Source organism: Psittacula echo (genome assembly GCF_963264785.1).
Source record: "Psittacula echo genome assembly, chromosome: 3".
Lineage (NCBI taxonomy): Eukaryota > Metazoa > Chordata > Aves > Psittaciformes > Psittacidae > Psittacula > Psittacula echo.
The window spans coordinates 97,510,707-97,532,954 of record NC_137736.1 but is presented as its reverse complement, the minus strand read 5'-3'; the positions used below and the strand labels follow the sequence as shown (position 1 = coordinate 97,532,954).

General features: G+C 41.6%; 2 protein-coding genes across 6 annotated transcripts in view; one reads left to right on the top strand and one right to left on the bottom strand.

Moving 5' to 3' along the window:
• Positions 1 to 716: 716 nt before the first annotated feature.
• GPALPP1 (GPALPP motifs containing 1) lies at positions 717 to 21,736 on the bottom strand. The gene is made up of 8 exons (XM_080614417.1): positions 21,548 to 21,736; positions 15,401 to 15,542; positions 14,311 to 14,403; positions 10,382 to 10,490; positions 6,760 to 6,894; positions 6,382 to 6,546; positions 5,866 to 5,964; positions 717 to 3,929 (listed from the first exon to the last, which is right to left on the bottom strand). The coding sequence occupies exons 1-8, from the start codon at positions 21,630 to 21,632 to the stop codon at positions 3,711 to 3,713; spliced, it is 1,047 nt and encodes a 348-aa protein (XP_080470543.1). The 5' UTR covers positions 21,633 to 21,736; the 3' UTR covers positions 717 to 3,710.
• NUFIP1 (nuclear FMR1 interacting protein 1) overlaps positions 21,698 to 22,248 on the top strand; it is a 35,216-nt gene continuing 34,665 nt past the window's right edge. For 4 of the 5 annotated variants that reach the window (XR_013956496.1, XR_013956497.1, XR_013956498.1 and 1 more), the window contains exon 1: positions 21,722 to 22,124. Coding sequence is in view for 2 of the 5 variants with exons in the window: in XM_080614413.1 (XP_080470539.1) it covers positions 21,851 to 22,124 (274 nt within the window). In the remaining 3 variants the exon portion in view is untranslated. Of the gene's footprint in view, positions 22,125 to 22,248 lie in introns of all 5 variants that reach the window. The other variant, XM_080614414.1, reaches the window with a different exon arrangement.

Genomic DNA, 22,248 nt, shown 5'->3' with positions numbered 1-22,248 from the left:
TGCTTATTTGGAAGAAGTCACAGCTGCAGCTGTTCCTGCTGAAGTGACAGCCTGTGCTGCTGTCTCCTAGAGACCTGCAGTTCCCACTCCATGAGAGTGGCTTTTAAAATAAGGCTTGATTTGCCACGCAGAGTCAAAACGTGTATAATTTCAATGAGCAATGCGATTTGTTACTGGTTTAAAGACCAGTGTAAGAAAACAGATGATTGGAACAACAAGGAACAAAAGTGGGATGTTAGAGAATGGGCTTTTACTTATTGCCATAGTGGCCACTGTGACATGGCTGCTGTGAAAACACCTGTGTTCATGTCTTGACTGAAAACAACAGAAATGCCATATGTAGGGGAGTTATAGTTGAGGGTCACTGCTTCTCATTCAGCTGCCAGGGCTGGAAGCATCAGGAAGATGCGCTTCACAGGTGCACAACAGCGCTCCCCACTAGCGCTCCTCACTGACTTCAGCTGACAAGACATCACCAGTGAGCACGAGAGAAAAATCTAGAGCTGGTGGCTGGAAGACACCACATAACATTAGGATTTTTTTCCCCCGTATATAAACTGCTGCACACGGTTCATAAGGTCAGAAAAATCACGTGCATGAATTTGAGAATTAGGTAACCGCACAATGAGAAACTATATGCACTGTAAACAGGTGAGGCAGCTGAAAGATACACATAAAGTTCTCTCACATTCTGATTTTTAATGGTAAATGACTCTTAAATCAACATAAAGTTTATAATTGGAAAGAAATAACAAAGTTTACATTTCAGAAACTAAACAAGTCCTCAAAAGCACAAGCAGCCCTGGACTCCTGGAGCATTTTGAAGCTTCTTTTATGCAGAAAACCTCCTTCCCTAGTGGAGAGAAGCATCTCAATGTTTTACCTCAATGCTTCTTTCGAGAAGGCTATTTTGACAATGCCCCTTTTGTGCTATCAGCATGACACTAACAAAGCCCTAAATAAAACGCATTTCTATTGCTGTTTATTATTTGATAAACACTTCATACAGGAAAGCCAACACACAGAGCACATCCACTGACTGCAACAGTGGAAGCAAAGAATAACTCTCCATAAATATGTGTTTAAATGAGAACAGCAGAGATCTTCCTCAGGTGACACTATTGCAATACCATATTCCAACAAAATTTTCCAGATCAAACATCATGGGAGCTAGCTCAGTATTTTGTCCTGAAAATACATACAAAGAAATCAGCAAGTTCTCTTCATATATCTTTATTGCTTTTAATTGTTCCATTGTAAAAGCAGACTCAACAGGGTTAAATTTTTGTTATTAACATAGAATATTTCTTAAAAATAAACACCCAGTTTATCATATGCCTACCACAAAAGCCTTCTTTCTATTGAATTCACTATGAATTCCACACATATTTAACATTTCAGAAGGAGGGGACCATAATTCTTGAGCAGAAATTTTTACCAGCAGTACTAACACCAGACATCTGTACCAGCACAAAACAAAGGAAGTGCTTTAAAATCTAGGCTGATGGGCTTCTTACATGCAGGAAAACCTCCCTGGCAAAACAGAGTTCCCGGATATGCACAGAGTCAATACACTGAGACACAGGCAGCGCAGCATAGCAACAGAATCCATTAAATCTGTGCTGGGAGCCGGTTACCAACAACGCTACATAGTAATTATAGGGTAGAATTTTTCTGAGGTAAATTCTGGTTTTTCAAATGAGATTCTGAAGAATCACCCACTAACATTTCTGCAGAAACGCCTTACAGCTTGTCCAAATTGTAGAGGACAACCCATCTTTTCCCACAAAAGCTTACAGAGCTTGTAGTTTACTGAGTTATTGCTTGTTCTAATGACTGTTGGAGGGAATGGTTTGGCGTTGGTAAAAAGGTTAGTTTATGTATTAATGCAATTCAAAAGTTCACTCAATTTACACAACATAATGAAAAGCTTAATCTGAACTCTCAACAATTCCATCTTCCCCCTATCTCAAGTTCATAACAGGGATTTCATTGAGTCTTTAAGAGGCTGCTTCAGAGCAGAGAAAAAAGATGAAGCAGATGAGAGAAAACACATTCCCAGCTCACATCAAGGCTTCACTAATTAGAACCACATGTCCCACATGGAGGTGTAACGTACTGCCACACAGCTGTGAAGGATCTGCCTGCACTCCTGTTACTACAGCTCCCCTCTCGAGCAACACCACAGAGCCTCCATCACATCCTTGGAGAGGGCAGGAGACCACGATGGGGTCAGGGAGGGTAGCAAGCAGACAGCAGGGATACAGCTGGAGGGCAAGGCCTGGCCATCTGCCACATGTGATGACCAGTTCTCTGTCTGGAGGGGGAGAGACTAAAGAACAAAAATGGAAACACAGCATGTAACAGCAACAAAATCTTAATATAAACAGCCCTCATTCCTGCTACAGACTTGTCTGAATGAGTGATGCACAATGTCTGAACTGCACGATGTGCTCACGAGAGCAGCTCTTTCAGCATAAGGCAATGCTTGATAGTTGATTTCTCAAGGCAGTAGAGTATGCAAAAGTGTATGAGGATCATTTTTGTCAACCATGGAGATTTAGCCAGTCATGTGATGCTCACCCTGTCATTGCTTTAGCTGCCTCAAAAACTCCCAAATATTCCTAATACTGCTTTTCCAATTTAGGAATCGACATTTGCTGAATTGATAGACATGTTATTTAACCCCCAGCTGCAGAGGAGCTCCCAAAAGGGGGAAGGCAACAACCCACAAGGAAAAAAAAAACTTAGCAAGGCCTTGCTTGCTGGCCTAAAAAAGCACGGGGCACTAAGAGGAGCCTGTTTTATGGGAGGAAAACTAAAAGGTGCTTGTTTAAACCTTCCTCTTGCCTCAAAGAGAAAAGACTCAGGAACTCGAAGTAGATTAAAACCAAACCTAGTACAAAGCCAGTCCCTCTTCTTCCTGAAGGTAGCAGATTTTTCAGATGGCAAAATGAATTGTCTATTCAAAAAAGCACAGAACCTAGATATATTTTGTGTAATCATTGATTTGCGATATTGAACATTCTCAAAGACTTTGCAGCACATGGAGGCTGTGCCTTGGGCTCACACATGTGGGCAATAAAATAAGACCAACTTTTTAGCTACTTATTTCTGGGGCTTGTGGGGTCACTGCTCCATTAACACAAACCAACCCAGACACCATCTGCCATGGTAGCCTTTTTACAGTGAATCTCATGGTATTTAACACACAAAAATATGTCACATTTCCGAACAAGTTGCCAGCATCTCTCAGATAAGATTATTTTCATACACAGATACTCTCAGTAACTCCTCAGAATGGATCCCAAACATTACTCAAGAGAAAAAGGATGTAAGTGCAAGTCTAATTTTAAGTAAGTAAAGCAACTCTCCCTTCAGCTTTGTCACATACACACAGGAGCTAAAGGACTCTAAGAATCAAATGTAGAGCTCCTTAAAATAATACCTATTCTAAGTAGTTTTACACTAGCAAAAAATATATATCTCAATGTTTTAAAGTAGCAAATTTACATTACCTTTTTTATGCCAGGATTTTCCTTTACCAGTTTAGCTTTAGTAGAGATCATCGTCCCTAACAGTATTTACAGACAAGGAAAAATAATTAAACATCAGGATATTTATTTTGCATACAAATATTTACAGGAAAATACTTAAAAAATTAAGTATTTAAAGTTTCACTGACTTCAAAAAAGCTTCATGCTTGTATGTTATAAAAACATATTGCCTTTACTGTGCTCAAATTTACTATTTAGATCTCTGGATTTTCTTATAAGAGCTTTCTTTTGTGCTTCATCAAATCGATGGACTTTGAGATCCTGGTCCCGGTCAAAAGGTCTTCTTTCCTGAGGTTTGTTCTTTTCTTCAGATGCCTTGCTCTTTAGCTTTTTCTGATGTATGTCCATCAGAGATTCCGACCTCTTTGACTCCTGGAAAAATGGGAAGAAGGAAGAGGAAGTTAATATTACAAAGTATCAACAAGGGAGAGAAAATCCAAGTGGAAAGATTGGAATTAGGAAGGCTGAAAATTCCAGAAAAAAGATGACAGCTTAGGAGGTGTAAAAGAGAATGATACATTTGGCATACTCAACAGAGCAGGAAGCATGTGTAATCTTCTCTACACCGAATAAAATACTAATAATCCACTGATGCTAAAGATATGATACCCATAATGATGTTGAATCTCTGCAAACTGTGGAGATAGATTATAAAAATAATGCAAAAGAAATACAAAAGTTGCTCTGCCATTCTTAGAGTCAAATGCAGACAACATGTCAAGAGCACAGGCTCAGTTTCTAATACACTTCCCCAAGCATCTGCATTTGCTCAGTGCTAGGGGCAGGAACAAGCTAGATACCCCTTCAATCTTATTCTCATGTGCTATGATGTTTTAAGGTGTGCTGTCTTCAGTATTTGGATTACCTGTTGCAAGCCTAAGGACAGTCACGGGTTTGAGCTGGAGCACATTTTGCCACATCAAATACTTTCGTTCCATTTATTAAACACACAATCCAGCTCAAATATTACATAAAACTTTTGCTGATTTCACAGATGAGCAGGATAGTTCTCACAAGGCTGTGCATCCCCTCCTTTACCTAAGTGTATTTGTGTATCTCACAGCAGTCAATTCCTCAGACTCTCAAATCATTACAGACCATCAAAAAGATCAGTCTGAACCAATTCACTCATCAGAAAGAGCAAAAGGTGAGCAACCCTGTTTTCTCACATCTAGGAACAAGACATCTTTATTCCAGAGGTTTACTTTCCTTCATTCCCTGTGCAAACACTTCATCCCACATACAAATAATAATTCATACATAAGAAATGAAAACAGAAAATGGGTAACATTTATTCATGGTGTAACTGCATCAGTGCTGACAGCATTGCACTAGAGAATGTATATGGCAGCAGCACTGAAAGAGCTAACTGTAAGAAACCAGTTTAAAAACTAAAGCTCGTGAAAAGAACTATATTCAAAATGATAGTGGAAACAGACAATACAGAAGGAATTTTAAGGCTGTATGCTAATAACTCTGGATTTGCCAGCCTCTAAATCAAGAGGCACATGGGATTTAATGTATGACAATTAAAAGTGCCAGATAAACTTAGATCATGTAATATAAGCCAAGCCTGCGATTCTCAAGAATTACACTCCCAAGAGACCAGACTGACTTGCAGAAGACACCAGGCCTTAAATCAAGGACGAAAGGGAACGAACAGCTGTAAGGTACCAGTCCATATTCTCTGGTGAACAGGGCTGGCAGACAGAGAAGTGGGAGGGAAGTTGACATGGAGTTCAGATTTCTAGTAACCAACATCAGCCTGTGAAAATGGTCTGCTTCTTCAGAGACTGAGGAAAAGTTCAAATAACAACGTTGTTGTAATGAGCAGGTAATGTAATTAATTAAGAAGTATAATTAATGCATTGACCTGCTTAGCCTATCAAGCTTCTTTTGGGATAATGCGTATTTTGTCCTATAAGTTAAACTTTTACTACCGTTTTATTCCTGGAAAGCTGGTAACTTGGTGGAGCAAGCTAATATCTGAATGAAGGCTGTCTACTCCCAGCAACCATGTCCTGGATGTGAGGATGATAAGGAAAACCCGCCTAAAAACTGAGCCAATACACACAAACCCCAATTCTGTAACACTGTTTTCAGCAACAGTCTGCAGACCCATCCTGCTCTTCTTGAATTCAATGGCAAATGTTCTAATGACTTAAGCAGCAGTTGGTTTGGGCACTAAAAGGGAAGACTGTAGTAGCATCATCATGGAAACCAGCAGTGCTAGGAATGAGAACCAGAAGAAAAGTATGAAGAATTAAAAGAAATGCAGGAAGAGGAAGTATTTTGCTATCACACTTACATTGTATGAAGTCACCTGCTCAACGAGTCTCTTATCTCTCCCACATAACACGACTTCTTCATCATCCTTACTGGTTGACTTTTTTGCCTCTTCTCTTTCCTGATGAGTAGAAGCAATCACATGCTACAGTCATCAGAATGTCTGAATTAAAAAGTAAGCAAATCTATATTTACTTTAATTAAATCTGAAGGTTAGAGGCCACAATAGAGGCCACCAGATATTTTTCACTCAGCTTGACAAAAGAAGAACACCACACTGTAACTGGAAATTGAATGAGCTGATACAGAGTACCTGACTACTACAGAAGGAAGAGGGAATACATGAGTGTCAATGTTACTTAAAATCATTATTTCCTTGCCTTTACCTTTAAGCCCCAATTAGTAAGTTTTGGAAACAAAGGATAAACTCAAAAAAAAAAAATTAATTGACCAGCTCAGGGAATCTTTACTTGGCTTTCACAGAATATCAACAACATCCATATTGTCCCCAGGTGTACATGGATGAGTAAATGCTCACCTTGGCTTTTCTCTCTCTGTCAGCTGGAGTATCTGTCCAAATAGACCTATCACCTGATTTGTCATCAGCTCTTCTCTTGAATGTTCTTGGGCCAAATCCAAAGCTTTTCAATTCAGGTGGAAGCTCTGTCATCCATGATTCCCTGGTAATTTGCTTGGGTTCATCCTTTATGAAAGAAATAGGTGCAGAGGAAGAGTAAAAAGGGCATAATCAAAAATTGCTGTCTGAATCTCTTGACTTCCAGCAGAAATAATGAATTTCTCTTCAAACATTTAGTGTCCTGAGCAGAACTGCAACTGTGTTCACACAGAAAGAGGGAAAGAAAAAACACAAACACCCTCCAGCACCAAACACTAGAAATTAAGAAATGCAACTTACGCTGTCTGCTGAAGTAAGTTTTTCCTTCATTCTCTGAGCTCTGCGTTCAAATTCTTTAGTGACATCAGACTCCACTGGTCCTTTTGCAGGCATTGGGCCTATAATATCATCTTCTTCCTCGCTACTATCTGTTACCTTGCAAAAACAAAACATTTCTCTCAACCAGAGCTCTAAGACCATCAAGAAACACTTCAGCTTCACAGGATTAGAATGATTTTATAAACCTAATGCAATGCACCTGCCAGACAACAAAAACCTGGATTAAAACTCTAGATTAGACCTGTTCTAGCACTTTAACGTGGATACTTAGTGTCCATGTTTCCAAAAGCATCATCTCTTGTCTGAAGCAAAACAGATAGTTAACACAGTGGCAAAGTCCCGCTACTTTATGTTGCTCATCATGCAGCCATGTAGCCCCTGTGGCTCCAGGTAAAGGTGCAACACACAAACTTACATGTTTGATACTTTGTGCTTCACCATCATTAGCAACATTTGGATGCATCTGTGGAATAAGGGTCACAATCTCTCACTGCAGGGAGAACTGTCTCAAGCTTAGACTCTGTAAGGGTGCTAGGAAGAGTTACATGCAAGCTAGGGCACAGTGACATGCATGGTACTACACCCCTGGGTGTACAGTAATCTGCCAGTCTCACTTCTTGGTTCTGTTACTCTCTTCTTCAAACCCTTTCAACATCACATTCTAAGCAATTATTTGGAGAATGACTAAAAAAACCCCAAACTTTGAAAGGGACTAGGTGTTAATAAGACCCTTTATGGATGCCAGTGGTTGTACTGAAAGCTCACAGGTCCCTCCAAGTTAAAACAGCACAGATGTGGACAGAGGCAGAACTAGACATGAAATGATGACACCACAGTGCCCTGAAGGCAAAGCTGAGGTGCCCAGTATCTACAGAACTGAAAAGATTCGGCTACAGCCTGAATGCCTGTGATAAAGCAACAGGAGTAGGATGAGGACAAGGCTGTACAGTCAGGAAGCAGAGAGCATTGTTTCAGAATATAAGGTGGTGGTAAACAAGTTTCAAATGAAAGACGGCTGGGGGAATGGCTTGCTTTTGTCATGCCAAACTTTGGCTACCTGGTGGGCATCTTAAAATCAAGATAGGACATCATCAGAAAATGTAACAGCTCAAGAGTGATGAGCAGTGGAAAACCAGTATCAGTATCCCTCTGCATAAAATAAGGCTCATGAGGCAGAGGTGACCCAGTGGAGGATACAATAATGGAATACAGAACCTCACTGGAAGAGTTGCCTAATAGGAGCATAGGGAATGGAGGACGAGTGAACAGAGGAGGAGAAAAAGAAAGTTACCACCATACTGGGTTCAAGCCTAATACTTCAGGCTGCTCATAGCTGGCATCTCTCTGCTGTAGAGGGATTTGCGCTAAGGAAGACAGGAGGTGTGAAATTAGCCACTTCACTTCTGTGAGCCATTTGCAACAGAAACACTGCTCCAAGCTGGTGAAGCCAGTTGGCATGTCTGGCTTTTGGAGTCAACAAAGGTACGAACAGTCAGGAAGGCAAGCTTTAGGGAGCAAGAGACACAGCTTCATGTGGCTGTAACCACAAGGTGCAAGAAGAGGCTTAGCAAATTTAGTGGCTGTATGACCAATTGCATGAAATGGATCTGAAAGACTGAGAAGGGTAGTAAATAGCTGCTCATTTATAAACACCATCAACGCAGCGTGATAACACCAAGTTCTCTCATGATTTTTCTCAAACACATTTACATAGCCAAGCTTTCACTGATTATCTACCATTGCAATATTGCTTCAACTTTTAGAGAATGGGATAACTTCATTTTCTCTCTCTTTTTAAAGAAGGAGCAGGTGGGAAAAAAGAATAACCATCTTGAGAAACCAACGTAGTAAACCACTTCCTTCTTCTGTGTACAAACAAAAAATGCAAAGATATAAGACTTTCACAATAAATCGTAGTGTGAAGTAGTTGAGAATGAAAGACAAATTTCATGCTGAGTTTTAATTGAAGTGTGTCTCGTTTCTCATTAGTCTGAAGTTCAATTCACTCCATTACCACCTGCTTCAAACAAGATGAAATTAAACAAAGATTAAAAAATACTGTCTTTAAGTTTGAAGGGGAAATCAATAGGTGAAAAGTCAGCATAGAATAAGCTGCTTCTAAAGATGTGCTAGAATACAAAATAAATAAAAATAAACAACCTCACTCATATTCAAAGGTAAAAGATAAAGTATTATTAGGAAAAGAAAAAAAAAAATAAAGTAAGCCAAGTTCTGTAATAGCTGTAACGAAGCTGATGCTAGATCTATTTAGGATTAAAAGAGACCTTTACGCTTGCAAAATATACAAGCCGACCAGTTTTGACATCCCTGCCTCAAGAAATCCGTCATTATGACAAATTGCTTGTTATTTGGAGTTGCAAGACGATGAGTATCTTCAAAATGTCAGACAATCATTCTTCATGAAGGATTATGACAATGCATTCTTGTAGGAGGCTAGAGAATGATGCACTGCACGACTACTAACCAAAAAAGTAAAGTTCCAGAGCAGCCTTTGCCTCATTCCTCCCTAGCATGTCCCATAGTGGCTGGGAGTTAAACTTTAAAATGTAAGTATTTTAGAAATAAACACAGTAACTGTTAATTCTCACAAGGAATTAATATTTAATTATAGCATGTGAGAGACTCAATTGCTGGTATCCAACACGATTTTTGATGTCTTAGAACATCCTGCCTGGCTTCAGATGTGCTGCTCAGGAAGGATGCAGGCTTCTCTCTAAGGTGCTATTCCCTATCTGCCAGCCTGCTGCAGACAACTCAGACCCTTTGGAATGGTACTAAAGGCCCCTGTTTAGGGAGCTGGATCTTCCCCATACTTCAGGCTGTATTTTATCACAGATCTTAGTCCTGAATGTTCTTTAGGAGTAGATGCATTATTTTGTGGCTAGGGCTTATCAGCTATAGGACTTCTAACTAGTTTTTACCCAACCTGATGAGAACAGTCAAAAAACAATACCCAAAAAATTGTGTCAGCATCACTGTCCTGCTCTACTTTACTCCCAGTTACAGGTATCATCTTACTATTGATAAGAACAGTTAGCGACACTGTGGCATCATTCTTGATTGCATTCTTTCAGATACACTTAGTTAACACATCTACTAATAAACATTTTTAAGGAGGTGAAGATATGTGAAATACTCATTTTGCTCCCTATCACCAATAGAGCAAAAGCTTGAATTATAGGCAAATATTTTTATTTTAACAGGTTGCATTACTTCTTTCATGCCTTTAAAAATTTGAACTTTGTGAAGATGTTCACTTGTGAAGGACATCACACCAAAAGAAATAAAAAAGCACTAGGAAGTGTTACTGTGACTGCAGTTTAGGATGCCTACATCTCTTGTGTTCACTGAGTGCACCATGTCAAACAGAAAAATCACAACAAACCAGATCAGCCTTTTTCTTTTTCAAGGCTTATTTATGCTCCACTATTTGACTCAGGCAAAAAATATGCCAGACACTTTCTGGCCTAAAGTTAAACTGTCATTGAGAAGTATGTCTAGTAGACTTTTTCAGGCTCCTACTGATAGCTTGTATTAAAACAAAAGGCTTCTGTTTCCAAACCTGGTTATGGAATTCCGATGAAACAGACGGTCCTATGGAACACCTGCTATTCCCAGTGTCCTGTGAAGGTCTCCTAAAGCCAGGAGGTAATGCAGGACCTATAACGGGCCTTGAAGGAGCAAAAAAAAAAAATTAATTTATCTTCAACTGGGAGACGGGAAAAACCCAAGAAGTACCATAACCAAATGACAGCCTTCCACTGTTTGCTGCAGGAAAACATGTAATAGATTAATATAAAAATCAAATGTAGATGAGAAACGCGATTCTCCTTCTTCCCCATGCCAAGAGTGCCCCCTATATGCACACCATAAAAATAACTGAGTAAGAAGAGTTTCTCTGTTCTCCAGGAGGACCTCTGCAGATAGCTGGGATGCAAGAAAACCAGGAAAGTTACAGCACGTACTCAAGGAAATCCACATTTTTCTTCCTTAGCTTCCTTCAGCAGATTCAAGAGCCATGAAAGGTGGGACACACTACTCTTTCCCTAGCAACAAAGCAAATTTTGTTCATTCTTGTCTTGCACCAGTTTTACTGCCCTTCAATAAGCAGATTCAGTGAACTGCTCTGATTTTGAATTGTTTTTCTCCTGGAGTGGGGATGAGAGAAGAAGTTTTGTGATCCCAAGTAACTTCACTGGCTTGGTTTTTTGCCACAGCTCAGCAAGCAGGATAATTCAATTGTCTCCAGGAACACAGAAAGGTGAGAATCTCTTTTCAGTCATGAAAACAGTTCAAAGTATACTAAAAGACTGTGTTTGCAGCACTGAAAAACTTTTTTTATACAAGTTCCTCTTAATAATCCACCAAGATATTCTTTAAAGCTAATTAAACCCCCAAACAATTAACACCTGAAGAGATATCCAAGTGGCAGCATCCTCACAATGTATCAGCAGAGACTTTATTATGATCTTCAGTTTCTGAGCTTTAGGGCGATCAAACAACACAACATGAACTGAATTATGCTAATTATGGTCTTCTACTAAATCCTGCATAATCTAATCAGTACAGCCCTGCTGTAGTGATACTATTGTCAGGATTTGAAGAAGGGAAATAAAAAGCAGGAAGTCCTGTCAGAAAGCAAATCACAGACACAAGCAATAAGCGTGAGCTCAGGCCAGGACAAGGGCACTGGTGGGGTTTCAAACCTAGACAAGAGGTCTGGATTAAATTTGAAGTTCCACTCCCACCTAGCTGCCGTAAAAAAGAAGCAGCTTTTACTTTCGTCCATTCCTTTCTGACTGCTTTCTTGTTAGGGCCATATTTTAAAGTCCCATTATAATTTAAAGAGACTGAATTTAAACCTATGCAGATATGGCCAAAATAATCTTATTTTAGCATACAAGTATGAATGCAGAAGGAGAGACAGTTAAACCAAACTATAAAAAAAGCTTTCTACTAAGATATATGAGAACATCAGCATTGTGGGCTGTATCTGTGCAACCTGTGAAAAAGAGCAGATGTCAAATACTCTGCCTTGCTTCTGTTGCAGCCCAAAGGCTCTTCCAAAGAATGGAAAAACAGTTCCTATTTTCACCCCTCCCACACTTTCCATTTCTATGCTTTTGTTTTCCACATCAATAACCCTGTTGCTTGGGTCTTCCCTCAGCAACACATGGCCAACATGATTCTTGACAGTTTCCTGGATGTCCAAAGATTCTCTGAACAGGTGAAGTGAATCTAAATCAAACTCTGTTAAACACATCCTGCTGCTGTTAGCAACTTCTCTACCTATATATACATGTTTAAAAAAAAAAAAACACCCCAAAAAACCTTAGCATGAATTAAGCTCTAATTTAAGGAATACTGGATTTCATATATGGCAAAAAACTCTTCCCTGTTGTTGGACTTGGAGTCCTTGCTAAAGGGTGTTTCGAGATATGCATTTCAGCATTCCTCTGACGTGTAACAACATTCTTTGAGATAGCTTTTGCTCTTTATCTTGACGTTTGAATACTTTGGGGATATTTATGAGTGCTGCACTTCTGTCTAGCATTGCTAAACAGCAAAATCCTTTCCAAAGTTGAAGTAAAACCGTTCACGTATATATTTTATGTTGGAATGATTCAAACAATTTTTAACAAGCTGTGAATTCCCACATGAGCTGCTCCTAAACATGAATATGTTGCTTTCGCAAGTCTGGAGAAGATGTAACAGAACAAAAGCTTTTCTAAAAGAAGGAGTATGTCACACACAGGTAATAAACATTATGTCTACACATTAAAACAAACAGCTGGCATTTGCTTCAATTATTCATGGTTAAACGGTGAGCTACCAAGTTGCTCAATGCTCGAGGCAATGCAGCAGGGAGATAGTTAACAGCACTGTGTCTACACCCAGCACAGCTTACATACCTCAGTGTGTCAGACTCCCAGGTGTATGGGAGTGGAAGACAGACAGAGCTCTACCCACATATCACACCTTTCCCAGCTATTCAGGGTGCAGAATGGCTTTGCTCAATCTGCCTTCTGTGTGTGCTAGGAGCAATTGTATGGTGAGCTAGGACAAAAAAAACTAGCAAGCGCCTTTTACTGCTTTAATCATTCACACTCTAGACACAGAGCAGACTCCTGCCCCCTGAATGTAAACGCCCCCTGAATGTAAATGCAAGTTACCCAACATTTTGGACATAAACTGCTAAGTGGAAGTAAAAGTTGGGTGAATATACAAAAAAATAAGATTATATGATGGGTCACCACTTGCATTAGTGCTCATCTCTCTAACCTCCAAACTACAAATTGCCTCTTTTCTTCCTCTTTTCCTTTGCACGCTTTGACATAAAATTTTACTACAGGAGTGGTCCTGTCAAAAATCAAGAAAGCAAGACAGCTACCACTGCTGATATTAAAAGCTACAAGTATTTATTTGCTTTATTAAAGACCACATTATTTTAGTGATTTCCTAGATTTTATGATCAACAATTATGCATATGAAACAGATGAAAGAAAAAAATACTACCCTTGAGGACCACCAAATGAGCCCACTGAGCGTGACAGCCACAATTAGAAGAGTTGGTCAGTTATAGCAAAGTGTAACTAGACAGATACAGAAAGGATACTTACACAGCTCAACAAAAAATTGAGTCCCTTTCCTAGAACTGAAAACTCCTACCTATTAGATAAGTATTGATTCATTTTATCTACCAGCTCTTTATTGCTCTGAGGAAGGTAATAGTGATCAAAGGACTTTGTTGTACCTTCCATCAATAAGCGTGCCCTTGGAAGTGCCAATTTCACTACGGATTATCATTTCAAGTTATAGAAGGAAGTGCACAGATTAATGTAAAGACTAGAATGCTGTGAGACATGGTTAAGCTCCGCACAGAAAATCCATAAACAGTTGTTTGGGTTGTTTTTTTTTTTTGGGGGGGGGAAGTATTTTATAACTGCATGCAAACTAACAGAAAACTTCCTGATAGAGGCTATAAATAACATTTATTTGCTTAGACCTGAGCTCTTGTTTTCTAGAAACCTACACTGTTCAGATTACTTTTGCACCTTGAGACTCAAAAGTAACCCCTGATGCATTAGCAAATGACAATTCCAATAACCTGCATTGCACTGCACCACACAAAAGCTAACTACCCTACTCATTCAGCCCAGAATTAAATATGGAACAGAGTCCTTGCACCTGTAATTTGTTTTTTCTGCACTGATCTGAGACCTACCATAAGAAATAGATTTTGAATGTCAAATTTCCTCTAACTCCAACAATTCATATTCTTAATTTTTCTCTCCACTCAGGACTAGGAGGGCAGTGTGTTCTATTTCAAAGGAATGCCGTTCCTGTTCTCAGAACGTGGAGGAAGCAATTCTAATCATCTGAACCTGAAATGCACAATTGGAAGTGTTCTGTAATAGCACGACAAAATATTTTACCTTAAATAACGATGTTTCAAGGAAAAGAGTCTGAAAATAATTCAACTTCAATTACCTCTCTGGAGAATCATCCTGTTTTTTAAATCCAGGAGGAAGAGCAGGCCCGAAAAAGCCATCATCATCATCTTCCTGATTTCTTTTTGGCTTTCTGCAAATAAAAAGATTTCACTTAATAATTACCTTGACATGCACAGCAATTATCAACATTTTAAAAAGGAAAAAAACCCCATAAAATTATTCCAAACAGTCCTATGTACTAAATATCCTGCCGTTACCAAGGAAACAGTGCAAAAGGATCCAAAATAATTTGAAGCAATTAAAGAACTGGGAGCATAAGCTTCACTCCAAAAATGCTCTGACATTTGAAAAAACATTAAGAATGCTTTTGCAGTAGATGGAAGAGCAGTGTAATGTTGAAATACCATTTTCTAGTCACAAAATAATTTTAAATTCAACACTTTTTTCTGCATTTTTATACACTGTCTGCATTTTGACTAGTAATTTCCTCAGTTCAGTTCTAATTAACTGAAAAACCATTGAGTAAGACAAGAAAAAAAGTGAGTAATATTTACTCTTAAGATGGCATAACACCCTTCAAGTGCTTTCTTTAAACAAGGCCTAGCACAAACACATACAAGTTCTGAACACAGCAGTTGTAAGTAATCAACCCCACCAAATGAGAGTATATGCACATTCCTGTTATTTGCTAAACAGCCTGTGTTTTTTCATTAGAGTTGACTTACGGGCATAAATTTATGCCCATTAATAGCTCTTATGACCTTTCAGTGAGAGGTAGTATACCAGAAACAGGGTAAAACTCAAGTACCGAGTACATACATGATAAGTGGTGTCTGACCTTAGTATAAACCAAGCAAAATATTAAGGATTTTATTACTTTATTGACAGAATTAATGTAAAGACAGAGATCTGATTGCCCTAAATAACTTAATTCCACTGTAGTGTGTCAGACATGTCACCGGGACATTCTTGACCGCAAAGAACATGCAGAACATGTCATGAAGTTGCACACAGGTACAGGATTTCAATTTTTATTTATATAACACTGTCCCTGTCTCACAGTTTATACAGAAACATTTCATTTGCAAAACAGTGTCAATATACAAATATCCTAAGAATATACTCACTTGGGTGCGGGATCTCCTGTCTCTTCTTCAGAATCTCTGTTTGTATCTCTGGGTAGAGGAACTGACTCCGAGTCACCATCGCTGTCATGAGTTTCTGAGCTACAGCTGCTCTTATAGCCTGGAGGCAATGCTGGTCCTGCAACTGAATATCCCAGTATTTGGGATACTTAGTAAACATTTCAAATAAGTATGATCTATTTTGGTATTCCCAAAACATCTACCTGGAATTAAATTTATTCAATCATTGTTCTGTCTAGCATTCAGAGAAGACAAACAAACTTCTAGAAGTTACTTTTTTCAGCATCATATTTCTATGAACAACCCCCCCGAATTAAATTAGTAAATTACTAATCCATTTCTACATGAGTGTCTTCTGGAACAGGACTAGAAAGACATTTTATCTAGCAACTGATTTACAATACATATGGCACGAACTGATATATTTAAAAGAAACTATCACCTTAATAAAGGATTTAAATATTACTGGTGAAGAATCACTCCATTTGTGCATACACAGCATGGGAGACCATAGATCAGTGGATTTTAATTGCCAGTCTGCTTTAGGAATGGTTTAGCAATTACGGTTATTCCCAGTTCAGCTAAGCATGAACAGCAAGCACAGACTCTGCTGAAAAAAGGGATGATTTAGGCATTCAGACTTCAAAGAATCACTACTGTCAGAAGGCTGGGGCAGTGGATGGAGCTCTTATCATCCAGTCAAACCTTTACACCCTGGAGTATGAGGGAGAATATCCCAGCAAAGGAAAGAATTAGATGCCAACATGGCTGACAGGCCTGACCCATTTCTGGCACTGTCTCCACAAGCAGGCACGCTCTTTACAGACTTATTTGGATATAGTGCCATGTACGCTGGGTCCAGAAGCAGCTTAGCGACTGATCCTAACACCAAATGCCCCCCAAATGAGACACTGTGTTAACACAGGCACCCGCATAGGCTCAATCAAAACAGAGCCAGCTGGAGTAAGCAAAGATCAGCAATGGCCTCAAATAAGAGGCCTTCCCACACCCAGGGCCAGCACCAATTTACACAAACAACATAAACAAACATCTGATATAACGGAGATTTAATCCTACTGAAGATTTAGCATCCAGAAACACAGACACTGTTCCTCCTTTTAATATTTCAAGCACCAAGTCCAAGACTGACAGGACAGAAAGATGCTTTGGTGAGAAAAGACATTGTTAGCTTTATGAATTGTCAAGGGTTAGATGAAAAGGTGAGGTGCAATAAAACTACACAAATGAAGGGTACCAGGAAATTACATCTCCAGATAAAGAACTGTGACTTTTTGATGGTTCAAAATAAAACCTGATACAGACTATGGTTCCATTGTTAGCTGACAAAGGCCAGGCAGAAATTGAGTCCTTTGAGTGTGCTTCATAAAGCTTTTACTGATCTTTAGCACAAGACACAGAACAAGGTCAGTCTATTAGTTACAAAGCATCCAGACAGATCTACCACTTATTTTGTTTTCTGTTTTAATGGGAAAAAACTTTAACCAGGACATACAAATCCATTTCAGCACTAAGAAAGAAAAAAACCCCGCAACACCCCAGCCTATAAAGGTAAAGTAAGTTCAAGATGAGAGGGAACCAACAAATCAAGGATAAATAAGAATAAAGGCTGCTATTAAGAAGTCTCCCATCTTGGTATGAGAAACACCACTGACTGGATAAAGAGCACTTAAAAACCAGACAAAGCCTGAATAATGGCTTTCTCCAGCCACCTGGTGCCCTGATATCATGAAAGCAGAGCTTTATTTGCTCTGAACAGAGACAAGTAAGAGAAGGCCTTGGACTAAAAGGAGCAAACTGAGAGATGCAGTTTGAGGAGGAAAAGAAAGATAGGGAGCAGCTTTGTGAACTGGAAAGAACTCATAAAACCAAAACTATTTAAGGAAGAAGATTGGTCCCACTGACATGTTGGCTAACATCAGGTTAACACACACGTTTCTTATCCCAATTCCTCTCCATTTTGACAGCACAACCCTTTGTGTGGGCTATGCAATAAACTGGCTCAGGGAACTTAAGAGGCATAAAAATAACACTGCAAAACCCAGCACTCCCCTGAAAGAACTGTTTGTTCGTGGAACTGCAGTCTAAGCAGGACTAACCAGAATCAAAATAAGAGAACAGAGAATGGTTCACAAAGGGAAAATGGCATTTAAAGCCTGTGGAAGGAAAAGTCCTTGGATATGGTGTAAGAAGTGGTGGAGAAAGAGACTTGGGAGAATGGGGATTAAAAATTACTATGGTCCTGGTACTGACTGAGACTCATACTGATTGAGACTCGTAATCAGTACAGGTAAGGATACAGCAATGGATCAGGGTAGGGAGCCAAGGAAAGAGTAGAAAGGAAGGAATGGGAATTGCTCTAGGTTCTAGAGGCAAAGAAAGGAAAGGGTAAAGAGGGAGGCCAAGATCTAATGAGAAGTCTGTGAATGAAATTCCCTGGAAGACATGGCAAAGACATCTGAAAAGATACAGATCAAAGGAGGTACAGAAAAGAGCTCAGCCTCACAGCTCACTACAACCTCCTTTCAGGCAGTTGTAAAGAGCAACGAGGTCCCCTTGAGCCTTCTCTTCTTCAGACCAAACACCCCCAGGTCCCTCAGCCGTTCCTCAGCACACTTGTAATCCAGACCCTTCACCAGCTTTGTTGCCCTTCTCTGGACCCACTCCAGCACCTCAGTGCCTCTCTTGTAGTGAGGGGCCCAGAACTGAACACAGGATTAGAGGTGCAGCCTCACCAGTACAGGGGAATGATCCCTGCCCTGGCCCTGCTGGCCACACTATTGCTGATACAGGGCAGGATGCCATTGCCCTTCCCGGCTGCCTGGGCACAAGCTGGCTCAAGTTCAGCTGTCAATCAGCACCCCAGGTCCTTTTCCGTTGAACAGCTTTCCAGCCACTCTTCCCCAAGCCTGCAGCATTGCCTGGGGATGTTGTGGCCCAACAACCTCAACCAGCATTTTGCCTCCTTGAACCTCATACCACTGGCCACCCATCAACCCAGCCTGTCCAGATCCCAGATCCAGGGCCTTCCTACTCTCCAGCAGATCAACACTCCCCACCAAATTGGTGTCATCTGCAAATTTACGGAGGGTGGAACTCAATCCCCTCACTCAGATCATCAATGAAGATATTAAAAAACACTGGCCCTAACACTGAGCCCTGAGGAACATCCCTAGATGTGATGCCGTTTACCACCACTCTTTGGGCTCAGCCATCCAGCCAGTTTTTAGCCCAGCGAAGAATCCACCTATCCAGGCCATAAGCAGCCAATTTGTCCAGAACACTGTGGAGACACTGTCAAATGCTTTACTGAAGTCCAAATAAACAATGTCCACAGCCTTTCCTTCATCAACCAGGTGGGTCACCTTGTCACATTTGGCACCCAAGAAGGCAAACTGCATCCTGGGGTGCATCAAACACAGCACAACCTCTGAGATTAGTTAGTGCAGCCTCACCTGGAGCACTGTCTGCAGCTCTGGGCCGAACAATTTAAGAAGGACATGAAGGTCCCTGAATGTGTCCAGAGGAGGGCAACAAACCTGGTGAACGGGTTGGAAGAAATGTCAATAGGAGTAGCTGTGGACTTTGGCCTTGTCTAATTTGGAGAAAAGAAGGCTGAGGGGTGATTCCCATTGTTCCCTACAGCTTCATGAGGTGGGAAAGTGGAGAGGGAGGTGCTGATCAATTCTCCCTGGCATCTAGGTTTAAAGTTGCATCAGGGAAATGTTAGACTGAACTTTAGAAGCATTTCTTGTCCGAGAGGGTGGTCAAACACTAACCTAGTGTTTGGCCTCCTAACAAGGTGGTGGATGCCCCAAGCCTGTCAGTGTTTAAGAGGCATTTGGACAATGCCCTTAATAACATGCTTTAACTTTTGGCCAGCCATGAAGTGATTTGGCTTGGTGATTGTTATAGGTTCCTTCCAACTGAATAGTCTGTTCTATTATCTTATAGTTCTGAATGGAACCTTTTAGACAGAAATCTAATAATGGTTATGCAAAGTCCTATTTTGTTGCTGTTGGAAGGCTGAAATTATGAAAGTAGAAAAAACAAAACAAAACACAAAAACCCAAACCCAAATCCCAGTGTTCTTAAAAAAAAAAAAAAAAAAAAAATCAAAGGTTATCTCAAGAATAAGTGAGACCACAAGGAAAGAACACATATTGGAAAAGCTGTTCAGCTTTAAAAGGTGAAGTATCTCTTAAAATAACTAGAATATAAAGGAGATGGTTACAGAACAACTTCTAGGCCGAGCCTGTCTCAAGACCCAGGACATATTACGGCACAGAAGAGGTTTGTGGCAGCCCTTCTACATGATTTTGCCACTTGGAACCTTCAGGTGCCAGGCTCCATCTGCAGCTGTACCTGTGTACAGACTGTGTTACACCGAAGTATCTGCTCTCTCTTCCTCCTCTGCACTACAGCAGTATGCCTCCTGTGTTGAGCAGGTACACTGAGTTGTTGAGCCAAGCTGCTGTAAGTCAGAATAAGCTTACAGAAGTTACAAAACCAAATAAAGACCCCCACCCCCCAATGTTTGGGGTTGGGTGGGTTTTGTTGTTTGTAGCTTTTTGGGGTATACTTTAAGGCAAATAAACTCCTTCATCCACTTCACATAGAAATCCCCAAGCAGACCTGCTACTGTAGCTGCGGAGCTGATGCACACCTGGACAAAACATGGACACACCAAGCTGAATAACCTAGACTAGATATTGCCAAATCACTTGATATCACGAAACCACAGTCTTAATGGTAAGTTTAACTTACGTTGTTCAGTGGATTCATACACAATGTAGATATCTGTATTGCATGTATGATGTATGAGGATGTCAGTGTAAAGAAACTAAGTCATCACCATGTATATCACTAGGAAAAGCTGCATTATTTCAGACAAGTGTGTTAGTCAGAACTTGAGTAGAAAGCCAAGCTGCGGACCCGGAGCTTGATGTTGCTATGGTATTGCTAAGGCAGTGCCTTGCTTTTCCTTCCCACTGCTCCCTCTTCTGGATTAAAAAATGAAAAGAGCAAATGAGCACAGCAACCTTTCCCATTGGAGCTGCACTGTTGGGAATAACTGAATGATCACCAAAACACTGCCAGTAATTGAACGTATATACACTAATGACTTGAGGATGGAGCACAGACAGGGAGCACTAATGCTCAAACTGACACTTCCAGAGATATTAGAGCAAGTAAGAGTTTAGAGTGGGGGGATCCAAGCACCACTGCAGAAGAGCTAGCCTGTCAGTCAGCTGGCCCCGGAGAGATCCCATTGCTGTCAACACCAGAGAGCCCAGGAGGTGCAGCATCACAGCCTCACTGCTCACAGGCCAGCTCCGCATCCTGGGGGAAGCTGACTAGAACACAGCAGTTTCACGACACGTTTTGGTCTGACACAGGAAAACACGAGGCAAGACCTAATCACTGCCTTGTTTTATTTTTCTATCCCTTAACTTCTTACTCGGAGCTACGAATGAACACGGGCATAAAAACGCAGGAAAATAATAAATCCATGCAGTATTAAAAAAAATCTTAAAAAAAAAGTTTAGACCATTTCATGTCTGCAGTACCACATCACGTGAGTATTTTTTTTTTATAGAATCACAGGACGGTGTGGGTTGGAAGAGACCTTAAAGCCATGGACACCTTCCACTAGACCAGGTTGCTCCAAGCCCCGTCCAACCTGGCCTTGAACACTGCCAGGGATGAAGCAGCCACAACTTCTGCGGGCAACCTGTGCAGTGCCTCAACACTCTCTTAGCGAAGAGCTTCTTACTAACATCTAACCTAAATCTACCCTCTTCCAATTTAAAGCTATTCCCCCTGGTGCAGTTCACCACACGCCCTTGTAAACAGCCGCTCTCCAGATTTCTTGCAGCGCCTTCAGGCACTAGAGGCTGCTCTAAGGTCTCCGGAGCCTGCTCTTCCCCAGGCTGAACAGAACACTTGTTTTCCCTTGAGGAAGTCGCTCTAACACCTCCTCGTGAAGCTCAACGCCCCCGAGGCGCCGCACCACCGCGGGCCGAGCCCGCAGCACCCGCTGCCGACCCGCGCTCCCTGACCGCAGCAGCCCCGCCGGCACGCACCGAGCCCCCCCGCGCCGCGCCTCACCCTGGCTGAAGTCCTCATCCGGGTCCGCCTCTGCGCAGCGCGGAAAGCCAGGCGGCAGCGCTGGGCCGATGAGCTCGCGAGCCATAGCGAGGCCTGCGCAGCACGCATGCGCCACACGGCCTTCTCCTCCTCTCCCCCCTCCATCCCCGCCCCTCCGCCTCCACACTTCCGGCGCTGCTCTGCTCAGGAAGACTTAGGGAGCGCGGCCGAGGCCTGGAAGTGACGCGTTTTGTAGCGGCCGCTGGGGTGGCCCCACGTGGTGGCGGGAGCACACCGCGGAGCAGGGTCCGCGCCGGGCCCGACATGAACCCCTTCTCCTGGTTCCCGCCGCCGGGGTTCCCCCCGCCGCCGTTCTGCCCGCCGCCCCCCTGGGACCCCAGTCTCTGGGCTCCTCCCGGTGCCTTCCCGCCGCACGGGCACTACCCTTCTCCCGACGGCTACTCGCAGCCGGCCGGCAACTGCCCGCCTGCCGAGAACTGCCCGCCAGACGACAGCTACTCGCAGTCAGAGAGCTACGTGCCACCCGCTGCCTGGTACCCCCCGGCCTACAGAGAGCAACGGCAAGGCCTGTACGCTGGTGAGAGGCGTGGGGAAAGTAGTCTCCTGGGCCCATGAGCTCCTCACAGACCCTCACGGGCAGGGATCTCCCTGACCCTTGGAGGGTGAAGGACTTCCCCTCGAAGTGCGTGACCTGCTGTTCT